This window comes from Cololabis saira, chromosome 19, assembly GCF_033807715.1.
Source record: "Cololabis saira isolate AMF1-May2022 chromosome 19, fColSai1.1, whole genome shotgun sequence".
Taxonomy (NCBI): Eukaryota; Metazoa; Chordata; class Actinopteri; order Beloniformes; family Belonidae; genus Cololabis; species Cololabis saira.
In genome coordinates this window covers 16,561,685-16,587,224 of record NC_084605.1, presented here as the reverse complement: position 1 = coordinate 16,587,224, position 25,540 = coordinate 16,561,685, and the positions used below count along the sequence as shown (strand labels likewise).

The following is a 25,540-nucleotide window of genomic DNA, read 5'->3' as shown; positions in this document are numbered from 1 at the left end:
AGATGGGACTTTAGGAAGACACAGCGAGATGTTCTTCCTGTCGTGCACTTGAAGACGAGACTCTGGTCCCAAAGTAAAATATATTTTTCCTCTTTCTCCCTGTAGATTTGTTTGCCATGGAAATGGATATGACGTCTAAATTCTCTTCAAAGGACGAGGAACTGGACTTCTGGAAGACTCTTTCCCTCAAGTACAAGAAAGGGTGTGTAGCTGTCACGTATTGTTGATGCTTCTGTTTCCCTTGATAATATGTATAGTTTATTTAAAGCAACAGCCTGGCATTGTGGGATATTTTTGCTTATGAATTAAATGTTTCTATAAGTACAGTAATCTCTCGGCAGCTACAAACATCCTGCACGCTCATGAGGTCAAGATGCAATATTGTGTTGCATAATAGAAAAAAGAAAAGAAACTTGAACATTTCAAGGTGGAAACCGGACCAGGACTTCTCCACCAACTAGAGGACGGGGGGAAGTCCACCTGTGTGTCTCCCAGCATGATGGGAAGGGGAGGGGCTGCGTTTTTCCGGAAGTCCACCACCATCTCCACTGTCGTTGCGGGTGTTAAGCTCCAGGTTGTTGTGGCAGCACCAACTCAGCAGTCGCTCGATCTCCCTCCTGTAGGCCGACTCGTCACACCTGGAGATGAGGCCCACCAGGGTGGCCGAGGGGTGGAGGGAAACGCAGCTGTTGGTGTACAGGGAGAATAGGAGAGGCGACAGAACTGCAGGGATACGGTTCTGGTGAACCTGGGGCCGGAGATGCACTTCCCCAGCTTCACCCGCTGGGTCCTGTTGGTGAGGAAGTCCATGATCCACCTCCTAGTGGAGACTGGGACCTGCAGCAGGGAAAGGGAGGATGGTGTTGAAGGCGCTGCTGAAGTCCACAAACAGGAACCTGACGTAGTTGCCTGCAGTATCCAGATGTTCTAGTGCGTAATGCAGAGCCATGTTCACAGCATCCTCTGTGGATCTGTTGGCTCTGTAGGCAAACTGCATCAGGTCCATAGGATCTGTGATGGACTTCAGGTGAGCCAGGACAAGGCGCTCCAGGACCTTCATGACAACAGAGGGCGGGGCGATGGGTCTGTTGGATGGTTGGATGGATGGATGGTTGTTAAAAAGTAAGGGCAGTAGAGTACAGCAGGTACACATCTCATTCTTACAATGGCAAGAATTATGTTTCTATACGGTCAAAACGTACAAAGACCGGGTCAAATACAGTATTACAAAAGTAATCTGTAACAATTCATACGGTGAATTAAACCAATTTGACAACGCAGTGGACCAGCACAGCTGGAGCTGGCTGGCTGGTGTTATTGTAGCACGATGGCCCTGACAGTATGGTGGTACTGTACAGTATGTGGTACAGTATGTGGTTTCAGAAGTGGTCCTTCTCTGGCAGGATTAGGTTGAATACCTGACCGTACTTGTACTTGTACTATAAGGCAGTATGTGCACTAGTTCCCTGAATGCAACAACGTCAGCTTCACATGGACAACATCCTGCTGTTTAATGCATCATTTGTATAAAGTTGGGCAAGGCCACCTTTCTGATGCGCCGCCTCTCTGAAATGCTTTGCACAGGCGCGGGTTTCTCTAAGGACCGGGCCTCTTAGCTTCCTGTGAAAAAGTTGATGGGATCTGTGTGATGCAAGGGATTCGTTGACACTCCTAACTGTGTATTCTCATCCAGCAACACGGCTAGTTTGACTTTTATGAAGAGACTTCACTGCTTCTTAGACTATGTAGGTAGGAATTTCTAGTTTAAAGGGGACACATGGAACAATCCCATATTCCGTACTTGAGAGTTCTCAAAAACTCCTACACACAGTAGAACCCTGTTGCTGTTCCTGGTGACACCCGGGTCTGAAACATCTTCCTCAGCGAGCAGCTCAGACGTTAGCGGCTCAGACCAGAGTCACGCCTGCAGCTTCTCTTTTCTTATTATATCCAGCAAACCTTACAGCATGCTGCTTGTTCTCCCTCAGAGGTGGACGGCACAAAGCTTTACCAGATACCATGAACACATGGCTAAAGGGTGCTTCTGTTGTTCTCCCGGACCTCTGTGTGATTATCACCAGTGTTAGTCAAGCCGGAGGTAAAAGCTACTAACATGCCTCTTTCAAGATTCCTGAAGGCGACAGTCATCGCTCATGTCTGTGGGAGCAACTGCAGAATTAGAAATGCTTCATTTGCCACCTCGTCTGTGCTGACCTTCACCCCTCGCAGCTAAAACCGAGTGTTTGCATATCCAGTAACGCTCCGGTGTGACTGACGAGGGAAAGCATCTTTCTTCTCCCCAAAGTGATGGCTCATGTTTCACGGTGAAAGACTCCCACGATTCGTCTTCCTCCCACCTTTGACTGGGTTTACATGAGGTTGCCGTTATTCGCGATCTAAAGGCTGCTAAACGTCACTGATATCGTATCCTGCAGCTCTTTTCTAAGGAATACTGACCTCCCAACACTAGAGAAGCTCAGGCCTCCACCCAGTTGCCTAAGAGGCCTTTAGTGATGAATCCTCGCATTGATTGTGGTGTGTGACGTCTTCTGGCGTTATAAAAGCAGCTTTTGCTACAGAAGTTTTAATTATCCTGAGTTTTAGATGGCATCCCTTTTATCTCTAAAACAACTGGGTTAACCCGTTTCTGACTGTTGTCCATGTCGCTTCAGGACTTCATGTCAGTCCAATACGGATCTTGGAAAAGCCAGATTTTTCTCCTCAGTGTTGTTTACTTCCTTGTCTGGAGATTTAGCTCATATTACATCCCATGAAAATACGACCAGCCCGGTCGTATTTTGACTCTAGAGTCATGTGTAAAAGTTAGTCTTTTCTTTCTAACGAAAACATTTCTTAGACATAAACCTTTTTTAATTTGCCATGACTTATTATATGACTACAAAACTGAAGCTGTAACATAAAATAAATCATGTGGGCAATACTAAGTACCCACATGATTCGATAGTGCATAGCTCCACGTTTAGCAGCAATACCCTGAAGTAGTATCCTGCATGTGGAGGACTTTGACTTTATTCCTCTGTCCAACAAAACTTCCGTTAACTGAGGTTTTTGAGCATTCACTTGTTCACTGCTCTCTTCACATCTACTACAACATTTCAGCTGGGTCCAGGTCTGAGCTCTTGACAAGGCCATCCCCAAATCTTGATTTGTTAGGCTTTGTTTGAACGTTCTGGGTTTTGATCCGACTGAAAACGGAAGGTTTCCTGAGGCTGATTAGCATAATAATAAAGTCTCTAGATGAGCGCTTCATGTAACTCAGTATTTCATTGTTCAGAGTTCAAACTAGAACCTCGCACTGGAAAGAGGATAAATTAGCATGCACATCTGTAGCAGCGGATCTTTTAGCTACATCAAAGTCGGGCCTGGCTAAACGTTACCAGTCCGCTGATTTTCTGGCTTTGCAGGATTTCATCTCACAAATCCATTTTCACACGTTTACCCGCGTTTACCCACATCATGGCAGGCAGCTGCTCCCCGTTTCATGGCGAGTCTGGACTCTGAACACGCAGCTGTGACTTGGTGTGTTTTGAGTTTTGTGGTAGATTTATGTCCAAGTTCTTTTTTGTGGTTCTTCCAGTAAATTTGACTCGTTGACCTGAGATATACGGTGCGTCCGAAATGCCATACTAAACAGTATATACTCAAAAAGTATACTTAAGTTCGGCACACTTTTGAGTAAATATCAGTAGTATGCATTCATTCGGACGTACACTTCCTGCCGTTGGGAGGGGGAGTTGTTACCATGGTAACAACTCCTGTCACAGCAGCAGTAGCAGCACCGCTCAGCTCTTTCCCGTTTATCCTGGCCGAAACAAGATGACATTATATAATATTATTATATACGAATATTATAATATTGATATTATATAATAATATTATTATACTTAATATTATACTTATGACATATACGTATCTGCGCAGCACTTAGCAACCAAACACCACTGCATTGCATTGTGGGAAGTTTCTGCTTAGCTAGTGTCCATCAATCTACACTAATACATTTCTCAGGAATGAGTATGGATAGAGCATACTATTGTGTACGTACTAATGTTTCGGACGCACTAAAAAATCTCACATACTGTTTTTGCTACTCATTATGATGAAAGTATGGAATTTCGGACGCAGCTATAGTGGGTGTGGTGGACATATAAAAGAATCATAAAGACACATGTAGTTGTTGATTTCCAGCTCATGCGATAGTAACTGTTGTTCAGCTGCTCAACCACATGTACTGAGGGAAGGAAACTAAACAGTAACTTCCAGACTAATGGACATAGTTGATCTCTGATGGAAGTACAAGTGTTCAAGTGAAACATCAAAAGGTTTGCAGTATATAAAGTTCCTACTGTTTAAAGATTGTAAGACAGGTCAATGTGCTGAATATCGATCAGCCTACTTGCAAAGTAGGTGGCACAAACTGTGCGTGAGTTTGGGAAAGTGTATCCACGTCAGGGCTTCTGTGCTCAGAAGAAGTAAATCAGAGTGACAGGGTTGTGAATAAAGCTTCCCCCCGGCTCCTCTCTAAACTCTCCCCGTGTGTCGCCCACAGCTGCGAGGAGGCTCAGGAGGAGCTGCTGGAGTTCCAGGAGGGGAGCCGGGAGCTGGAGGCCGAGCTGGAGGCTCAGCTGGGCCAGGCTGAGCATCGCATCAAAGACCTGCAGTCTGACAACCACAGACTCAACAATGAGATGGAAATACTCAAGGTACAGTAGCTGCAACCCACAGACAACACAGTAGTAGGGGAAGGGTCTTGACATCAGGCTTTAAAAGTATCAGAATGAAATAATAGAAATGCTAAAGGTTCAATGCTTTTATTGACTTCATGCTTGTATGTTGTCTTTTGGTTGTTGCACAACCAAGTAAACATTTTAAGCTGGAAAGTCAGAATCGATATTATTTAAACCTATGAAATGACCCTGCACGTGTTGATAGGTGTAGAAGAGGAAACCAGGTGAGTCACGTCAGCCGTCAGTACTGTCTCTGAATGCATCATTAGACCCACCTCATCTACAGCAAAGGTTAGCAGGTGAGATGCGTAAAAGCTGTGGTCACTGGGGGAAATACAACAAACGAAGGCAGTGGTTTCTTCGTAGGAGGGATTCCATCTAATCTGGCCTTGAAAAGTCATTCTTCAGAGAAAGCGGCAGCGGTTTGTGCATGTTAGCCCTGCCAGGCCCGTTTCAGTTTCACACACAGGAGGTGTCTCTGCTCTGAAATGTTATGTAACTGTCTAGTTGTGTTATTGTAAAATATTTCTTTTAAATAGCTTCTTTTATAACAGCTGTGTAGAAACTTTTCCACCAAGACTCAACCCTTTATACCGCATACTTCTGTACACAAAAAGTGTTGTCTCCAATAACTATCTAGAGTTGAATTTTTTAAATGTCAAGTATTTTATTGACAACCCTATAAAAGCTTAAAGGAGCTTGAGGCCGGATTGAGGCAGGATTTATGAAAAAAATTCGTATACGTTAAAAGTTTTCTAGTAATAATGTCAGATGAAGCGTTCCAAACCCAAAAGAATGAGCCCTCTAGCGTATCTCTCCGTTGCCTTGAACAGGCTGTTGCTGCAAAATGTGCTGCAATTCGGGCCCGAATTTCCCGCGCTGGGCTGTGGATGTGACGTCACATGACGCTGCATGCACGTTCTCCCCGTTCTCCCGTGCCGGCTTCGCTGTTGGCTGCAGTACCCCCGACGGCCGTCGTGGTGAAGGGTGGCACTATCGAGTCTCATTTGTTAAAAGGAGCCTCATGCTCCTTTAACCGTCTGATAAATGAATTGCTGCTCGTTCAGACATCATGATGTCGCTGGCCGTTTTTAACTGGACCCTAAAAAACAAGCCCACCACATTCATAAATGCAAGCTCTTCTAAAACCATTTATTTCTTCATTCATTCCCAAAGAATCAGACGAGACCTTCTGGAATTTGACAAGAAAAACCAGCTTTGGTTAGTGAAGCTGTGAAGCTGTGCAATCTGCCCGTCTCTGTTTCCTGCTTCACTGATTAAACATCCGTATATTTGTTGTGTTGACCTTTAATGGTAAAAGTGACTTTCTTTTCTAGCGTGTATTTATAATGTCGTCAGCATCGTGTAAACTGCTGACGACGGCGTGCTGTGACAGTGAGGATTTGGTATCTTATGCAGCCATCTGTACATCCTCCTGGGGGCCTCATGGGGCCGGAGATGGGCGCCCGCAGCTGGGCGACCCCCCGCAGCAGCTGCTTTGTGCACAGAGATCAAGGTGAAGTAAGGACGGCGCCCATCTTAAGACCGCTCAACTGGAAATCTCTGGGAGGAACCTTCTTTCTAATCTCACCACCTGCTCCACTTCAGTCCGGCCGTATGCGGAGATGTGGGACTCATGAATAACTCATCAGGCTCTGTCTCATTCTGATTTGTGCTCCATGATTACCAGAAGCCAAGCGGCAAATCTCCAGCTCGTGTTTCCAGCCGGGCGACTCGTCCCCTGCAGGGATGACTTGTTTGTGCCGAAGCGTCTTGCAGGTTTTGATTGCTGCAGAGAAGCTGAGAACCGCATTAACCCCGGCAGGTTTTACAGCAGCGCCACAAATACCACCATAGAATGGAAACGGCTTTTACAACCATTTTTATTTGGACAAAGCAACAATCACAAGGCAACATTCACACTTTCTTATGTTCAAGAAACCCCTCTGACTCTTAACAGGTACCTGCAGGTGTGAAAGAGACCTGGTTAGTTCACCAGCAGATACGGGTCAGACTCAGACAGGGTTGTTGGTTCTACTGAACCAGGTTGTCTCCGTGTTCGTTTTTATTTAGGTCACAATTCACGTCCGGAGAGCTGAGAGGAGGCAGGTGCTGAAAGATGGATGCTGGTGCCTGCTCCCCAATCAAATGTAGTCAATGTCTGCTGTGTTGATGTGGTCCTCAGGAGAAGCTGGAGCAGCAGTACTCCCAAAGCTACAAGCAGATCACCGTGCTGGAGGACGACCTGGGCCAGACGCGCAGCATCAAGGACCAGCTGCACAAATACGTCAGAGAGCTGGAACAGTCCAACGATGACCTGGAGAGAGCCAAGAGGTGAGGGCGCTTCTGCTCTGCTTCACCTGTCTGATCTGACGTAGTTGTACCCAGTATTCGAGTTGTAAAAAAAATTCAGGGGGGATGGTGGATTTTATCATATAGGGACAGATAATTTGTGCTGATTACAAATAATATAATATATTACAAATAATAGCACTGACCAAAACACCTGCAGAAATACTGCAGGAATGACATAGCAGCAGATAAATGCAGCCTTCTGTAAGCTTTAAATATCCACTGGGATTACATCAAATACATCAAAACACAACAATAAAAAACTGTTTTCTGAACTTATCAATATGACTCTGTCCTTCACAGGATAAGTAAAATGGATCACTGCAAAAACTCAAAATCTTAAAAAGAATATTTGTCTTATTTCTAGTTAAAATGTCTAATTCTAGTAAAAAAAATCTCATTACACTTAAAACAAGACTCATCACTGGAAAAAACAACAATTTTCTCCTGTTTCAAGTAGATTTTCACTTGAAATAAGTAGAAAAATCTGCCAGTGGAACAAGATTTTATTGGTTGTAATGAGAAGATAAATCGAGATTTTTCCTACTTATTTCAAGTGAAAATTTACTTGAAATAGGTGAAAATTGTCAAATAAGTTATTTTTCTGGTGTTATTTTTCTCGTGATGACACTAAATGTTGAAATAGCAGTAAAACCACATTCATTGATGAAATTACATAAGGGATGGAAAGGGGGGATGGCAGTTTTACAGGTGGGGATGATTTGGACCGTTTTTATTTCAGGGGGGATGCCATCCCCCCTCATCCCCCCCTCAACTCCAGTACTGGTTGTACCACAGTTGAAGTTAGTTTCTGTTATGAAAAAGACAAATTATAGGGATGGAAATTAGCTTTTTCTTCCCCATTTATAACTGCTGCTTCAATGTCACTACTGCATTAAGCTTGAGATATTGATCACTTAGTGTCAATGAGAGTCAGTGTGTTAGCAGGTTAGCGTCTCTCACTAAGTGTGGTTTCCTCAGAGCCACCATCGTGTCTCTGGAGACCTTTGAGCAGCGCCTGAACCAGGCCATCGAGAGGAACGCCTTCCTGGAGAGCGAGCTGGATGAGAAGGAGTCCCTGCTGGTCTCCGTGCAGAGATTCAAGGATGAAGCCAGAGGTGACAATAAACCAATACTGGGCCACGCTGTCCATCCCAGCCGGAGCTTCCCACCAAACAACTGCTCCATTCAAAGCTCTCCTGCCCTTTTCAGAGGCTCTTTGGTTTGGTCGCCCCTCTGCTCATCTCTCTGCTTCTCCCTTTAAGACTTGCGGCAGGAGCTGGCTGTGCGAGAGAGGCACGTGGACGTCGCCAGGATCTCCGCTCCAAGCTCACCCACTCGGGGGAACGTGGAGACAGACTCTGCCGTGCAGGTGTCCTTCTCCCTTCCTGCCACCCCCATGAGCAAAGAGCTGGACAACGCCTTCGCCCACCCGACAGGTAGCTGCCGCTCCTCCCAGCCGGTCTCACCCGTGCTCTCAGCCGGCCCTGAGCCTGTTTCTCTGAAAGCTGATGCTCATTTCTGCTCCCTGTCAGTTCTGTGTAACAGCTACAGCAGCAACTCGCCGCTGACTCCCTCCGCCAGGATCTCCGCCCTCAACATCGTCAGTGATTTACTCCGTAAAGTCGGGGTGAGTCCTTCACCCGCCGGTGCCAGCCGTGCTCATCCGCCCCCACATTCATGCAGAGATGCACCGTCTCTTGCCCCCAACAGGCTCTGGAGTTGAAGCTGGCCACCTGCAGGAACTTTGCTAAGGAGCAGAGAGTGAGGAAGGCGTACGCCCTGGACAACGGCAACGTGCTGAACGCTAACATGGCCAGCTACACACACGCGCTGCACACATCTTACTGTCACCAAGCGTGAGTGGGACACCATCACTTGAGTGCCGTTAGGTCTGCGTGTGGTTGGTTCTGTCACGCGTGTCTGTTTGTCCCAGCAGGACTGAGACGGTTACCCTCCCCACAGGGATTCTGGGTAATCTCAGTTCCTACTGATAGCTGCTGATAATGAGCTGGTAGCCGCTGGTGGCGGGCGGTTTAGTCCCATCTGACTTGCTGGTTTCCTGTGGGGTGTTGCAGCTCTGAGCGCCTCCTGCATTAACAACCTCCTTCTCTGCGTCAGAAGTGCCATACTAAACAGTATATACTCAAAAAGTATACTTAAGTTCAGCACACTTTTGAGTAAATATCAGTAGTATGCATTAATTCGGACGTACTACTCAGAGCCACACGGCACTTCCTGCCGTTGGGAGGGGGAGTTGTTACCATGGTAACAACTCCTGTCACAGCAGCAGTAGCAGCACCGCTCCGCTATTTCCCGTTTATCCAAGATGACATTATATAATATTATTATATACGAATATTATAATATTAATATTATCTGATAATATTAATATACTTAATATTATACTAATGACATATACGTATCTGCGTAGCACTTAGCAACCAAACACTGTTGCATTGCATTGTGGGAAGTTTCTGCTTAGCTAGTGTCCATCAATCCATACGAATACATTTCTCCGGAATGAGTATGGATAGAGCATAGCCTACTATTGTGTACGTACAAATGTTTCGGACGCACTAAAAAATCTCAAGTACTGTTTTTGCTACTCATTAGTACGGTGGCCGAGACCCGCTATTGCTGAAAATAAAAGTAACGCTGCAAACAGAAACAAACGCCACTGCAAATAAAATAAACGCTTTGCAAATAAAATAAACGCTGCAAACAAAAAGAAACGCTGCTGCAAATAACGGAAGTGAATTACCGGGGACTATTTTTGCCGATGCACATTAAAAATTACACGTAGCGACGTTGAACACTAACCTTTTCACTTATTTTCTCGTTCGTTGTTCTTCTTATTCCTCGCTCTTCTTATTTCTTCCTTTTCACTTATGTCTTCGTCGTCTTCTTCTCCTCTCACGTAAAAAACACCAGTGCATCAGCAAAAATAGTCCCCGGTAATTCACTTCCGTTGTGGCTTTTTTATTTGCGTCGTTTTTTTAAAAATTTGCAGCAGCGTTTCTTTTTATTTGCAGCGTTTCTTTAATTTTCCGCAATGGCGGGTCTCGGCCTCCGTACATTAGGGTGGAAGTATGGAATTTCGGATGCAGCATCGCTCTAGATCAGGGGTGTCGGACTCCAGTCCTCGAGGGCCGGTGTCCCTGCAGGTTTTAGATGTTTCCCCGCTTCATTGCACCATGATACAAGTGACTGTGTCATTAACAGAACTATTCAGACTTTGATGACAAGCTGGTGACGATCATTAATTAGAATCAGGTGTGTTAAAGCAGTGAAACATCCAAAACATGCAGGACACCGGCCCTTCTGGGATTCAGTTTGATACCTGTGCTCTAGATGTACCTTAATGTATCTTAGCAACGACATCAAGGTTTTATTCCCATCGTTTTAAAAAGATTTGTTGTGTCTGAAGAAGAAAACGGACAAACTTGTGTCTGGCAGACGAGCCCATCGCTGACGTCTTTCATGTTCAAGAAGCAACATCAACGTTTCAGCTGGAAAACGTCTCCTGATACTAAGAACTGATGCTTGTTAGTAGATTAAACAGAGTGTGGTCCTGGTAGCCAGTAGGGGCCTCTGAGTCCAGCACCACGAGCATTCAGGCTCCAGACATCACGTGTTCGGCGTCCACATTCTGGACGTTTTGACCAAAAGGAAAAAAAAAGTAAATAACTGAGAAACGTAAGATTTGATTATTATGAGGTTGTTTCTCTCCACAAATTTCCTGCCTTTATTTGAAAAAACAAATCAGTACAAAGAAACCGTTCCTATGTTGTCAGATCCAGCTGATGGTTTCCTGCTTAAAACCCGACCAAACACACATAAAATCTCCCTCATCATAAAGTCTGGTTTTAGTATTTTAAGCTCCTTGAGTGAAGGATGTAGACATTCTGCACAAACGTACCACAGCAGCTAACCGGGCCTCGTATCTACTACTTAGTCATATTTGGGGCGCATCTTTAACAGCTCCAGCAAAAATACCGAACCACAGGTGACTTCTGGCCACATGAGGAGAGAGAAGTGACGCCACCGAGACTCGTGGGACCCACAGGCGTGTAAACGACCTGGACAAACCCATAACTGCGCAGAACTGACCACAACTTTCCATGAAAATATTCTGACCTATTGACATGTGAGCAAAACGTTTAAGACAGTTGCAACTAAATGAGCAGCAGTTTGGAGGTGCATGCTGGGTAAATAAACTTCTGTGTTGCAGTTTACCATTCAGACATTTAATGTCTGATTTTCTTTAAAAAGCATCATAAAACCTGAGTAAGATGAAACTTTTTTTTAAGTGTATTACTCATCTTCTGGGGACAAACTGAAAATATCAGATAAAAAAAGGGAAAGACTGGTCCTTCAGGACGTCCACCTTCAGGTGTGGGTGGGTGAACCTGCACGGAGGCTTTGGCCGGTTGCTGGTGCAGCCTGGCGTCACCTCCCTGCTGCTGGGAGGTTCCAGCTTTAACCACCGTGTCTGGTTTCGTTGCAGCAGGACCACGAACAGGCTCGGACCCGGTAACCTGACGGCCATCACCGCGGCCCCCACCGCCTCGCCTCCCGGCCTGGTGCCCCTCGCTGTGTGACCCCCTTAACCGGAGAGGAGGAGGGGGGACACGCCGGTCCAGCCTGTACATGCGCTCTCCTGTGTCTCCTGTGTCTCCTGTGTCTCCTCCTCGTAGTCTGACTGGAGACTTCAGATGGGTCCATGTGTTCTGAGTGTGTTTGTGTATCTGCGGTCTGCTCGCTGGCTCTAGCAAAGCCTGCAAAGGCCTCTCTGCTGGTCTCCGTGAGGATCTCCCCTGATTCGTGTTCATGAGTAAACATATCATCGTAAACAGGAAATATGCAATTACTTGTAGGCATTTTGATGAAAAAGGCAACATTATTTAGTAATAACACCTGTTAACTGCTTCAAAGCAGCAGGTTTAATGAGAAGGCGCTCACGCGGATGTCCTGGAAAACTGAGTCACATGTGTCCGTCAGTCATTGTTGTCTAAACGTGTCCAACATGACGGATGTTAAAACGTTATCTTTGGTGTTTCCAGTTGGACTGGAGGGATTTGGGCTTTTAAATGTTCTCATATTTCCTGCTTTAAACTCCTGACTGGTTTCTAAACACTAAAGTTGAGTCCAACACAGTTTCACTCTGACCTACATTACATGACGTGCACAATATTGGTCATATTGATCGTTATTAGCAGGCAGCCCGTGAAGTGCAGCTGTCGCAGGGTTCAGACCACGTTTTACTTTTCAAGGCCAATTTCACATGTTAATTTATTTCAGACTTATTTGTAGCATGTATCAATAAAGTATGTAATAATACCGGGAGCGTTCAGGAGTCCTCCTTTCTTTCTGCAACTCATGTATTTTGCTACGATCAGCTGAGGATTATTATGTGTTATTACATTTTCCAGCTTCCCCAGTCAGCAGTCTCACGTCTACTGTTGTCCCAGTGGCCAAACGCAGCCGCCCAAAGGCCCTGACTGGTTTTAACCCTGTTTAAAAGTTCACAACAGGCCTGTGTTGAAAAAAATCGATTTTCCGATTCTAAATCGATTCTCATATTAATTCCTAAAAATTCCTAAGATCGATTTTTTTACATCGTTACATTACAACTTTTTTTTTTGTTTATGCCCAAAAAAGGATTGTTTTGTTGGACACAAGAATAACTGGTGCCATGTTTTTGCCTTTAAATATGTTTAAAGTTATGAAAACATTAAAGTTTTCAGTTATAATTGCATAAATTGTCTATATTTCATTGCTTTATATACTGTCTTGGGGTTACATTTGCATAACATGCTAAAAACCAAATTCTCAAAAATTAAAAACCGAAATAGACCGAAAATGGAAAAAATTTAAACCGAATGTGGGAAAAATAAAACCGATTTAATACCGTTTGCTGCCCAGGATCTGATTAATAATTCTGCCACACGACGTTTCTGAAATCAGTTAAATCAGCATTCTGGGAGGTGATTGGTCCTTACAGTCATCATTAGCTGCCAATACAATCTCAATATAATACTAGTATTAATATGTTACATAACTACAGTCATATAATTCATGCAACAGCTCAAAAAACAGTTTTAATAACACTAACCCAAATCAATATCGGAATCGAATCGGATCGAATCAAATCTTGATAATCGATTCTGAATCTTAAGAATCGGAAGCAAATCGATTCTTGACATTTGAATCGATCCCCAGCCCTAGTTCACAAAGGTGCTCCTAGTTGTAACGGAGAGTTGACTGGAGCCGCTACAGTTTGGATGAGGATGCTCGCACTAACAAACATACACAGATTTGATATTTGCTGATTTTTCATTTCATTTTAGTTGATAAGCTGTCATGGAATGGTTCGGGCGAGTGGGCTGTTTCGGATGGGAGGTTTTCTCCTACAGGGTCACTTCAGAGGTGTGTCTCGTCTCCTCTGTTCCACATCCTGGACACGGATGGCTGCCGCAGCCAGCAGCCCCCAAACCTCGCTCAAGCCTTCAGGTGATCAGTCCTCCAGTCCTCCACATGGCAGTGAAACCGATGGCGGTCCGGCCTCAGCTGATTTCAGTTTGGTGTGACGGTGTGTACCTTCAGATGAACAGGATCTTTGATTGCAGGTGTGAACCTCCCCCTTTGCAACCGTCAAGGCCGTAGAAGTGGTTGAATCATACTAGTACCTGAGCTGTCTGACTGATTGATAAACACAGACCACATCTGCAGATAAGACCATCCTGGACCTGTTAGTTCATGAGTCCTGAGCTTCCTCTGTGGTCTGCTGGTACAGGGACCCCAGTGTCAGGGCCAAGCTGCCTCCTGACGGCCAGAGTCAACATCCAAGGTGCCCAGCAAAGCAGCCTCGGAGGCCCGGGCTATAAATTACCCTTAAAAAGGCTAATTTCACTCAGTCAGGGTTCAGACTCTTCGCTCAGACTCCCCTCTTGTACAAAACCCTCATGGGCCTCTCTCTCCCTCTGCTTCAGGCCTGGAGCAGTTTGGTTATGATGGTTTTGTTGTTATAACAGAAGTTATGACTGAAGCAGGAACACAAACTATTCTTGTGGCATTTAATTTATCTAACTTAATTACTCTTAAGTCCCTCTCTCTCTCTCTCTCTCTCTCTCTCTCTCTATATATATATATATATACACCACACCATCTTCACTTTAACCTGCTCCAGGGGTGATTAAATAAGAAGGTAGGAAAATTAAAACGTAATAAAAGCAGAACTTTGGGACAAAAAAATAAAAATATATAGCGAGTTAAAAAAATTCCATGCAAAAATAAAAAAAGATAATACCTATAAATAACGTTGAAATGGCTAAAAGTCTGAATCTAATGGTGCTATAGGCCTAGAAGAAGAAGCAGGTTTTAAGATAACATTTTTTTTAAAACAGAATCTCATTTCATATATCAGTTATATTATTTATATCTGAGATTTATTATTTATATCTCAGTCTCAGTTATTTAGAAAACATAATAATCATCATAATAATAATAATAATAATAATAATAATAATAATAATAATAATAATATGAAGAAAGGAAAACAAAACGTGATCCAGGTCCTAAAAACACTTGTTTTGTGTTTTTACACAAACACACTGATGCTCTTCTATTATATTCCCACCCGATAAACAACACAACCTTTCATTTCTACACTCGTACCCCCACAAGCACATCGGGGCGGATGCAGGGTTCAGTGTCCTGCTCAAGGACTCCTCAGCAGGTGACGGGTCGGGGACGGCTCCACCAACCTTCCAGCTGGACAACCGACTCTTCCTAACGGCGTCATTCATATCATTTTTTTTTTTTTTTTAAAACAACAAAAAAAAGTCACATTTTGTAATCATACAAACTTGTTGTTAAACTTAGGACCAGGATGACAAATTCATGTTCAGCACCAACTTCCAATATTTCAGTGTTTTTCAAGAAATATAACGCTCTGATAATTGATGATACTTTTAATACTTGATGAGCTTCATAAAGATTTTATGTACCAAAAAAAACTTTCAGGACCTGAAGATTTCATCACAGATGTAGGGAAAAGAAATCTAAAAGTTATGGTACAGTTGAACTGTTCAGCAGCTTCAACTTGGTCAGACAAAGTCATTTGGGTCGTTGCAGCTTTCTGCCTCCTGCTCAACAGACACGGAAGCACAAGACGCTTAAATTCAGCCTTCATCAAATGATCGGTAATTCTGTGTTTAAAACATAAACACTATATTGATGGGAATACCTCCAGTTTTCTTCCACAGCAGATGTTTCAGGCTCAGATGTAAATGCTGGATAGATGTAGGTGAGGACTGTTTTCATATTACTGAGATATTTCTGCACACCCAAAAGCTAGACCCTCTTCAGTTTCTGTACGTGGATTTGTCGAGTCTCTCGGGCTCCTCATCCCAGTCTGCTGAAGGAGCACTGGGCTCTGTTCACTCGCTCCCCGCCTGTTTCTTCTTGTCAGCCAGCTCCTCCATCTGCTTCAGTCGCCTTTCCAGGACCTCCATCCTCTTGGCGTCATTGCGTGCTCGCTCCTGGGCCCTGAGCTCCACCACGTCTTCAAAGAACCTGTGTCTGTACAACAAAGAGGAAATTATACTCCCCAATCAGACTGACAGACACTGCTTCTCATAGACTGCTTTTTATCAGGATTTTCAAGATTTTTTAATAAGAAAAAAAATAACTTAATTTCTTTTCAAGTGTATCAAGACCTGTAGTGACATTTTATAGGCCGAGCAGTCAATTGAATGATCAATAAAGCTAAATGTCTGTCTTAAGAAAAAACAAAAACACTTCCCTAAACAGGCTATCACAGGTGTGAGGTCTTGGCTGTGGCCAGACTGCCCTGTCATCACTGAACCTCTTTTTCACAGGCTGAGCCCCAGAAATCCTGGCATACTTGTCATCTGGGGTATGACTTTACCTAAATTACCTACAGAGGTGGGTAGAGTAGCCAAAAATTGTACTCAAGTAAAAGTACTGTTCCTTCAGAATAATATGACTCAGGTAGACGTAAAAAGTAGTCATCCAAATAATTACTTGAGTAAAAGTAAAAAAGTACTTGGTGAAAAAACTACTCAAGTACTGAGTAACTGTGGAGTAACGTCTGATTTATTTTTGTAACACAACCATTCAAACAGACAAAAGTACAAAATAATCATCTTCAGGCAAATTAAATCAATAAAATAATACAATAAATTAAAAAAATTAAAAAAAAGCTTACATTAAAATTAGTAAGTAAATTCAAGTACTTTACTAAATAATAAAATAAATAAAATAATAACAGAATAAAAAATAAATTAAGCACAAGTAGCACAAAATTTCAAGCCTTTGTACTTTTCTTTTTTAACCAGGCAGAACTAGAACAAGCCCATGAACTCATAGAAACTCTGTGTGTGTTTGAGTCTGTGTAAATGTGACAAAACATGCAAAAACAAACATTTTTCCCATTACTTTTCGAATCACTCAGTGATGTCATGAGATTGACGCGTACGTGGATAAAAGGGATAAAAGAAAAGTAACGAGCTCAACGTAGCCTAATGTAGCGGAGTAAGAGTAACAGTTTCTTCTTCACAAATCTACTCAAGTAAAAGTAAAAAGTATAGTGATTCAAAACTACTCCTAAAAGTACAAAATTTCCCAAAACTTACTCAAGTAAATGTAACGGAGTAAATGTAACTCGTTACTACCCACCTCTGATTACCTAAATCCAGTGGTGGAAAGAGTTAACCCTAATTGTTTCAGTACATATTTCTGAACTCGAGCCTGTGAAACTGAAGCAACCCCGGATCATGATACTGCCACCTCAGGCTTGCACGGTAGCCACACGAAATGATGGATGGATCAGCGATTATGAACCTGTTTAGGAGGAACCCAAACCCACAACCCTTAACAGTAATTAAGGGGGAGAGTCTGGAGCGAGTCACAACTTTTAAGTACTTGGGTGTGGTCATCGACAACAAGTTGTCTTTTAATGAGAACACAGATGTTGTGTATAAAAAAATCACAACAGCGCTTGCACTTTCTCCGGATGCTTAACCGGTTCGGAGTGTGCAACAAATTAATGACCATATTCTATCACTCTGTGATTGAAGCTGTCCTGACGTTCGCCATTATCTCCTGGTTTGGTAGCCTCTCACTAGGAGATAAAAAGAGGCTGGAACACATCATCAAAGCTACCAGCAAAATGATTGGTGTTGCCCTCCCTGATTTGCCTACTGTCTTTGGCAGGAGGGAAACATCCAAGGCTCAGGACATCCTACAGCAGGGGTGTCCGACTCCAGTCCTCGAGGGCCGGTGTCCCTGCAGGTTTTAGATGTTTCCCTGCTTCATTGCACCATGATACAAGTGACTGTGTCATTAACAGAACTATCCAGACTTTAGCTGTGTCCCAATTCAGGGGCTGCGTCCTTCTGAGGACGCGGCCTTCGTAGGCCACGCCTTCGAAGACCGCGAAGGCCATACCGAAGGCTGGACGGACGCTAGTGAAATGAAACGGTCTAGCCTGTGGGGGATTTCCTGGTTGCGTCACCAGCTGTTCCCGCCCTTGTCCTACGTCACGAAACAAAGTAGAAAGAAAGAAAGATAGAAAGACAGCAAGATAGACAGAAAGAAAGAAAACACGATAGAAAAGAAAGAAAGAACAAAAAAAAAAAAGAAATGGAGCCAGAAGTTTTGTTTTTTTTGTTTTTCATTTTGTTGGAGGAGGAAGAGAGGCGTGTCCGCCAGCGCCGGCGGGAATAATAGATTTTTCTGAAAAAATTTGAATCTGAAAATATTTTTCTGGAAATAAATATTTTTCTGACTGTGCGCAATGAATCTTGGGATATGGTGGGCCGCGGAGGATACAACCGATGGATCCTTCAAACAGCGGGAAAAGAAGGCTGCATTTGTGGGCTGCATTTGAAGGAGCCTTCGAAATGGGACAGCCTTCGGCGCGCCGCTGTGACGTAATCGGCCTTCAAATCCAGCCTTCGAAGGACGCAGCCCCTGAATTGGGACACAGACTTTGATGTCAAGCTGGTGACAATGATTAATTAGAATCAGGTGTGTTAAAGCAGTGAAACATCTAAAACATGCAGGACACCGGCCCTTCTGGGATTCAGTTTGACACCTGTGTCCTACACTGTCCTGACCATCCTCTCCATGCCGAGTTTGAACTTTTACCCTCTGGCAGGAGATTCAGATTGCCCAGGACCAAATCAAACAGACTGAAAAATTATTTTATAACTCACGCCATCACCCAACTTAATTTAAAACTCAAAAAATGAACAGCTGTGAACTCCACTCTCCACACTACATCCTCAGTCCCCCCCAGGGTATTTGTGTGTACTTGTGTGCTGTGTCCTAGCTGTGTGAATGTGCTCTGTGTTTTTGTGCCTTTTATGTTCTATGTTTCTTGGTTTTATCCCCCCCTGTAAAGTGAATTTCCCCTCTGGGGGACAATAAAATGAAATTGAATTGAGTTGAATTAAACATTCAGAACTTTTTTCAACCTCGTTTCTACCTTTCTTCTAGTCTATCCTCTAAGTGTACTAGAAAACAAGATTTGAAAAAGGAGAATAACGAGTGTTAAACACCTGACTTCCATGTGCCCTGACCGGTTCACCTGTTAAAGAAAGCAGCAGCGAGCCCCACGACCAGAGTCCCGAACAGAACCGGTTTAGTCAGGCGCTTCACCGAGGACAGCTTGTGTTGCGTCATTGTGTCCGGATTTCAGTTATGCGGCTTTACAACGAAAACAAGAAAATAAATAAAAGGAAAAGTAACCAGCATCAGTTGTTGTTAGCTGACCTTCGTCAGCGTGCTAGCTGCAGAGCAGACACGCCCCCTCCAACCCCCACTTCCGGGTACGTGTGACGTAAGACTATGACATAATATATATATATATATATATATATATATATATATATATATATATATATATATATATATATATATATATATATATATATATATATATTTATACTATTTATTTTCAATTTGGTGTTGGAATCTATCTGTATTTGTATTTTGCCTTTGATCTTCATCTTTCATTGTATTTCAAGATTTAAATAAAGAAAAAAAAATATTGTTAAAAAGCTATATACATCCCAATTTAAGCCGAATCGATGCTTAGGAACCACTTTCTGAAGTTATTTATTTAAAATCCCAATGAAACACAAGATTTCTCTTTTTCTAAAACAGAATAAAGGCTGAATAAATGGTTAATAAATGTTTGAGAGTTCATCGCTCTCAAATTACGCCAAGTCTATTATTATGAGTAACATTATTTTTAAAATATTTTAATAAATAGATCCCCATGTTGATGTCCTTTACGAGGGGGCATAAAAGCTTCAATTTAACCGTGTATCGCAGTCACTTCATAGAGTCGTACTGTCGTTTTTTTTTTGGAAAACCAAATTATCCTAAAAAAAATCCGCACATTTGAAGATAAACGACTTAATCCGTATTGTGTTTGAATATGTGAAAATAAGTCTTCACTGCGGTTTCGTTCATTATTTTATAAATAAGCCGGAACTGTTCTCATATTTTCCGGTTTAAAGGGACACATATTAGAAACGGACCCAAACAACCGCTGGTTACAAATATCTTATTAAATAAAAAAAGCTGTTTAAAGTATCGGTTTACTGTTTACTGTGCACCAGAGTTGGCATTGAGCGATGAACGATGACCGGTTTGAATATTTACAAACTCTGGTCACTGAATTTCAGGACACCGACTGTGACGGTAAGAAGTTTATTTCCGTTTATCGTTGTTAAAGATGAATAATAAAGGTAGTAAAGGCTCAAAGAAGCGGGGGGAGTTTGCATTTAATCCTTTTTCATTTAAGGTTATAACGTTAAGTTTGTGGTGAGGGAAACATAAACCAGAGAAAACGTGAATATCTTGCATTGATACTCGCAAGACAGCGGTGTTATCTCTGTAACTTGACTCTTCATCGTAGCTTTGCATCTGTAAAATGTAAAGGCCTTGGAAAGTCTTACTCAAAAGCTAAAGCAGTACTGGAGTTGAGGGGGGATGAGGGAGGATGGCATCCCCCCCTGAAATAAAAACGGTCCAAATCATCCCCCCTGTAAAACTGCCATCCCCCCTTTCCATCCCCTATGTCATTTCATCAATGCATGTGGTTTTACTGCTATTTCAACATTTAGAGTCATCACCAGAAAAATAACTTATTTGACAAATTTCACCTGTTTCAAGTAAATTTTCACTTGAAATAAGTAGAAAAATCTGCCAATGGAACAAGATTTATCTTCTTATTCCAAGCAAAAAAATCTTATTCCACTGGCAGATTTTTCTACTTATTTTAAGTGAGAATCTACTTGAAACAGGTGAAAATTGTTGTTTTTTTCCAGTGGTGAGTCTTGTTTTAAGTGTAATGAGATTTCTTTACTAAAATGAGACATTTTAACTAGAAATAAGACAAATATTCTTGTTAAGATTTTGAGTTTTTGCAGTGATCCATTTTACTTATCCTGTGAAGGACAGAGTCATATTGATAAGTACAGAAAACAGTTTTTTATTTTTGTGTTTTGATGTATTTGATGTAAACCCAGTGGATATTTAAAGCTTACAAAACGCTGCATTTAACTGCTGCTATGTCATTCCTGCAGTATTTCTGCAGGTGTTTTGGTCAGTGCTATTATTTGTAATATAGTATATTATTTGTAATCAGCACAAATTATCTGTCCCCATATGATAAAATCCACCATCCCCCCTGATTTTTTTTTTTACAACTCGAGTACTGTGCTAAAGTACAAGTAGACCTCTTTCCATTGTTTCCTAAAATATCAACACAGTCCTCTTTTTCAACATGATGCCTGAAGGGTTTCTGTCCCTGGAGCAGCTTAAAGAAAAACGTCCCCCTTGGACCCAAACAGCACAAGTTTGGTCTCATCAGACTTCAAAAACGCACCCCATGTTTCAGATGCTAAAACATTTGACACATAAATTCGCTCCTAAAAAAAAAAAAGGCCCCTGTAAATCGTCCGGTGCAGGACAAGTGCAGCATTAATCATCTCTGGAAATACCCCGCGATTCTTGTTAATGTCTTTCATTATTGTTCCCCAAAGCTTTTGAAATCTTGCACTTTTGACCGGTTCCAGGTTTGTTTTTAACCAAACAGCCTTAGAGTGAAGGTCCAGCATCCTCTGAGGTCCAGGCTCGTTTCTGGACTTTTCACCCTGATGATATCACTTCCTGAAGTGATCGGCTCACGGAGTCTTTCTCTCTACATCTTTAGTTGGTCCAAGTGTTCTGAGGCGACATATTCTCCCTTTGTTAACTCCTCTGTCAGTAAAACCTTGTGAGCTTGTCAAAAACCTGGGTGGTACTTTAGATGCTGATCTTAACTTCCAGAAACACATAGCTAATGTCTCCAGGACTGCATTCTATCATCTCAGAAATATATCTAAAGTAAGATGCTTTCTGTCACAATCAGACTCTGAAAAGCTGGTTCATGCTTTTATCTCCAGTAGATTAGATTATTGCAATGCACTTTTTGCAGGACTAACAAAGCAAGTGTTACATAAACTCCAGCTTATTCAAAATGCTGCAGCCAGAATTCTAACCAAAACCAAGAGGTATGAACACACCACTCCTGTTTTATCCTCTCTTCACTGGCTCCCTGTGAAACAAAGAGTAGATTTCAAAGAACTTCTTATTGTTTTTAAATCTATGAATGGCTTAGCTCCCTCCTACATGGTTGACATGCTCACTGAATACATACCGTACAGATCCCTTAGATCAGCGGTTCCCAACCTTTTTTCCTTGGAGCCCCCCCTACTTGTGTCTAACAAGACAGACCAGCCGGGCCCCCCGACCCGTATGTACTAGCACCAAAAGAGTAAAGTGATTCGTTAAAAATCTTTAATTGAAAAAAATTAACATTAATTATGTTTTTGTGATACATTTCTCTTTGGTTTACCCTGTATACATATGACTTTGTCTTTCTCACCTTCATTTTGTGTCACCAATGTATAAAATACGCACAGAAAATAATTGCAAGGACATAAAATAATTACTGAAAAATGTCTCTTAATATGAGAGCAAAAATGTTTAACATTTTTCCTTTAACAACCTGTCGGAGTAGTAGTATGATTAAATGTTGAATAATGATATAATAATAATTTATTAAGTTTTTATCCTGCTAAATCACTTAGAAATATATTTTGGTCATTTTAAAATACTACGTGGTTAAATACAGACTTGGATTACAGTATTCCATTAGGTGTGTTATTAGGATTTTTTATTTAACATGCGCAAATATAATTTTTACAACTGCATATCCTCAAAGCAGACAAAGTTTTGCGCCCCCCCAGAGATCTCAGGAGCCCCCCCAGGGGGGGCCCGGACCCCAGGTTGGGAGACACTGCCTTAGATCATCAAATAAGAATCTTCTCATCATACCTAGAATTCACACTAGATCTGCTCACGGTGCTTCAGTCACTACTACACTCTCTGGAATTCCTCTCCGCAGGAACTAAGGTCTGCTCCAACAGTGCCCTCTTTCAAAAGCAGACAAAAAACGTACCCTTTTGCACAGACGTTTGACTAAACTCTACATGATTGGCTGAGTGATAGCACTTTTGTTTTAATGGAATTATTGTTGTTTTTCTCTCTTTTGTCTGTTTCTGTTATTGTAACCCTGTAATTTTATTTATTTATTTATTTATTTAAGCACATTGAGTCGATGCTCGTCATGTGAAATGTGCTATAATACATTTGCCTTGCCTGCCTTGCCATCCTGCATTCTTCTTTGGAGGCTGATCATTTTAATCGACTGTTTCCTTTTTGGGCCAAAGATTCAACCCAAAAACAGGAAGAAAGAAGAAGTTATGGAATTACCAGCAGGGGACTCTGTTTCTACAGGAAAACACACCACTACTCTTAAAATGCTTCACTTTAACACCAGTGAAGGCAGATTACAGCAGTTTAGAATAAAATAGTAATAAATAGTTAAAATAGAAATGAACAGATAGTAGCACCACATTTCCCTGCCAGTAATGAAGATCATTTTATTGTAGGTTGTCATTGTAGACAGCTTTTCACTGAATTAGGACATAGAACAGATTTGACAGTGAAGGCAGCTCTTCTAAACATTCCAAACAACTTAGCTGGATTAATGTTGATTCTCTTTACATTGATTAATGTATACGTTTTTAAACAATTTCATACACAGATTACTTTAATTTGGCCTACTGAGGAATATTATTTTATTTTTCAGTAATATCCATATTGTTGGAACATGTTCACAATTAAAACATTAATTTAACTTGTCCCACTCTTGTCTGCATTACTGGCGCTCCGGTAGTTACGTGCTTTTCTTCTCTCTAAATCAGAGGCGAAGGAGCAGGTTCTGGCTAACTTAGCTAATTTTGCATACGACCCGAAGAACATGGAGTATCTGCGGGAGCTGCAGGTGACCGACCTCTTCTTGGACATGTTGACTGAGGAGAACGAGAACTTTGTGGAGTTTGGGATGGGTGAGCATCCCGCCAGCAGAAACTCTAGATCAGCACGTGTGAATATGCTCTCATAATCCCCTCTCTTGTGTGTCCTGGTCTCAGGTGGGCTGTGTAACCTGAGCATGGACCCTGAATGTCGAGACATCATCCTGCAGAGCAGTGGGATCAGCTTAGTCACCAACTGTCTGTCCAAGCAGAGGGAGGAGACGGTGCTGTCAGCCATCACCACCCTGATAAACCTCACAACACCCACGTCACGGTCTCAGACCACTCAACCAGGCATCCTGCAGTGCATGCTGCGCTTCTCCCTGGCAGAGAGCACGCGCCTGCGCAACCTGGCTGCCGTGTTCCTGCAGGACTGCTGCAGCCCAGAGCAGGTGAGGGCGGCTGAGCAGCAGATGCAGGGACAGCAGATGGCGGTCGGGATCCCTTTACCCAAGGACTGAAGACCGCTTTACTCTGTAGGAAAAAGAACAAGGAGCATTCTTCTGCTGCTGGAAATTCATGCTCTTTCAAGCCCGTCTACCCCGATGTTGCACCTTCTTGCAGGGATTTGCTCTTCTTCAGGCACATCTCACGAGGTCCTGCATCATGCTGTGGGAGGTGGGACTTGGATGTTGGTGAATGTGGACGACTGTCCTGGCCTCTCACTTTGTTCCACGTCAGATTTGAAAAGCCTTGGAGCTGCTTTCTGTGTGCAGGAGTGAAATGAGGCAAAAAAACGTTTGCTAAAGTCGTGCTTTTATTATCCAAAAAACACTTGCAGGTTAGAGAATTAACACAACACCAAGGAGTTTGTTTCCTCAGTTTCAATTCTCATACAGTATAAAGAAATAATTGATTATTTTCTGGAAGTGTCCTTTAGCTCACCGACTCTACTGTCAACAAAAAGATCACAAATATCTTTGGAGTCCTGTTCCAGTTGTCTCTTTTTGACTTAATTTTGCTTGACGGGATCATTTCACACATCAGCACAGATGAAAGCAGCTCTCCGGAGCTACAGTGGAGCTCACAGCAGAGGCAAGGCAGAGACTCCAGAGAGCAACGCTGGAAACGGAAAAAGAGCAAGTAAGCAGGAAATAGGCTGGACAATAGTAAATCTTTTGTCCACACTCCATAAAATCCTGCAGTGAATCTTCAGGAGTTTATTTTCACAGACATTTATTACAATTTGCGAGCCAGACTGTAAGAGCGTTGTGCACTTTAGCATGTGGCTGTTCTTCCAGGTTCAAATGAAGTTAAACGGTCACAAAAATTAGATGTTTATTCCTGTCCTGAATGCTTTTCCTCAACCGAGAAGGAAGATGTCACTGTCATCTTTATAAAAGAGAGAAGAAAAGCTGAATTTGTTTTCCAAACACTTAAACCACTGACGAGCAGCAGCAGTGAAGCAGACCATAGATGGCCGACAAACCATCTTCAGGAATGAAACTCTGATGAGATCCACAGGCGCCAGACTTCAGGCAGGAGTTTAATCTCAGGATCTCTGCTGTAAATGTCTGTAATTCCTGAATAGTAAAGGGCATACCTTAGAAATTAAAGCTGAAAGTGTACACTTTAATCACATCTCGATTGTTTTCTTTCAAATCCATTGTGGTAGTGTATAAAGGGAACTCGTAAAAAGTGTATCAGTGTCCAAAAATGTCTGGCCCTGACTGTATATTCCACAAAAATGTGATTTCCTAAAATTCAGGGAAGGTGTTGGGGCATGTCAGAGCCAAACCTTCCACTTGGCTCTGTCAGAAAGATTACTATGTCTTGAAACACTTAATCCAAACCCAAAATATGTCAAATAATAAATGCTAAATAAACCTCGAGGTTCCTCCTTCGGAGGCAGCAACAGCGTTTGTTTTCAGAGCTATTTCTGGGTCGAGTTCTGCAGGTCTAGACAGGAGAACGCCCGAGCAGGTGGACTCCACATGTAGCCCAGTCAGGAAATTCTTCCCAGCCCCGAGCGTG

The 25,540-nt window shown here is 42.6% G+C and overlaps 2 protein-coding genes across 3 annotated transcripts; both read left to right on the top strand.

The window, feature by feature from the left end:
* The first annotated feature begins 109 nt into the window (after positions 1 to 109).
* ndel1a (nudE neurodevelopment protein 1-like 1a) lies at positions 110 to 12,127 on the top strand. Of its 2 annotated transcripts, none has more exons than XM_061708011.1 (8): positions 110 to 202; positions 4,571 to 4,724; positions 6,934 to 7,082; positions 8,082 to 8,218; positions 8,366 to 8,539; positions 8,636 to 8,730; positions 8,814 to 8,959; positions 11,614 to 12,127. In XM_061708011.1, the coding sequence occupies exons 1-8, from the start codon at positions 117 to 119 to the stop codon at positions 11,702 to 11,704; spliced, it is 1,032 nt and encodes a 343-aa protein (XP_061563995.1). In that variant the 5' UTR covers positions 110 to 116; the 3' UTR covers positions 11,705 to 12,127. The 2 variants fall into 2 exon arrangements, with proteins under 2 accessions (XP_061563995.1, XP_061563994.1); XM_061708010.1 differs by having other exon boundaries at positions 11,611 to 12,127.
* Positions 12,128 to 19,679: 7,552 nt separating this feature from the next.
* On the top strand, positions 19,680 to 25,393 carry armc7 (armadillo repeat containing 7). Its single transcript, XM_061707815.1, has 3 exons — positions 19,680 to 19,841; positions 23,456 to 23,599; positions 23,684 to 25,393. Exons 1-3 carry the CDS (start codon positions 19,775 to 19,777, stop codon positions 24,025 to 24,027), a joined length of 555 nt encoding a protein of 184 aa, XP_061563799.1. The 5' UTR covers positions 19,680 to 19,774; the 3' UTR covers positions 24,028 to 25,393.
* Positions 25,394 to 25,540: the final 147 nt, after the last annotated feature.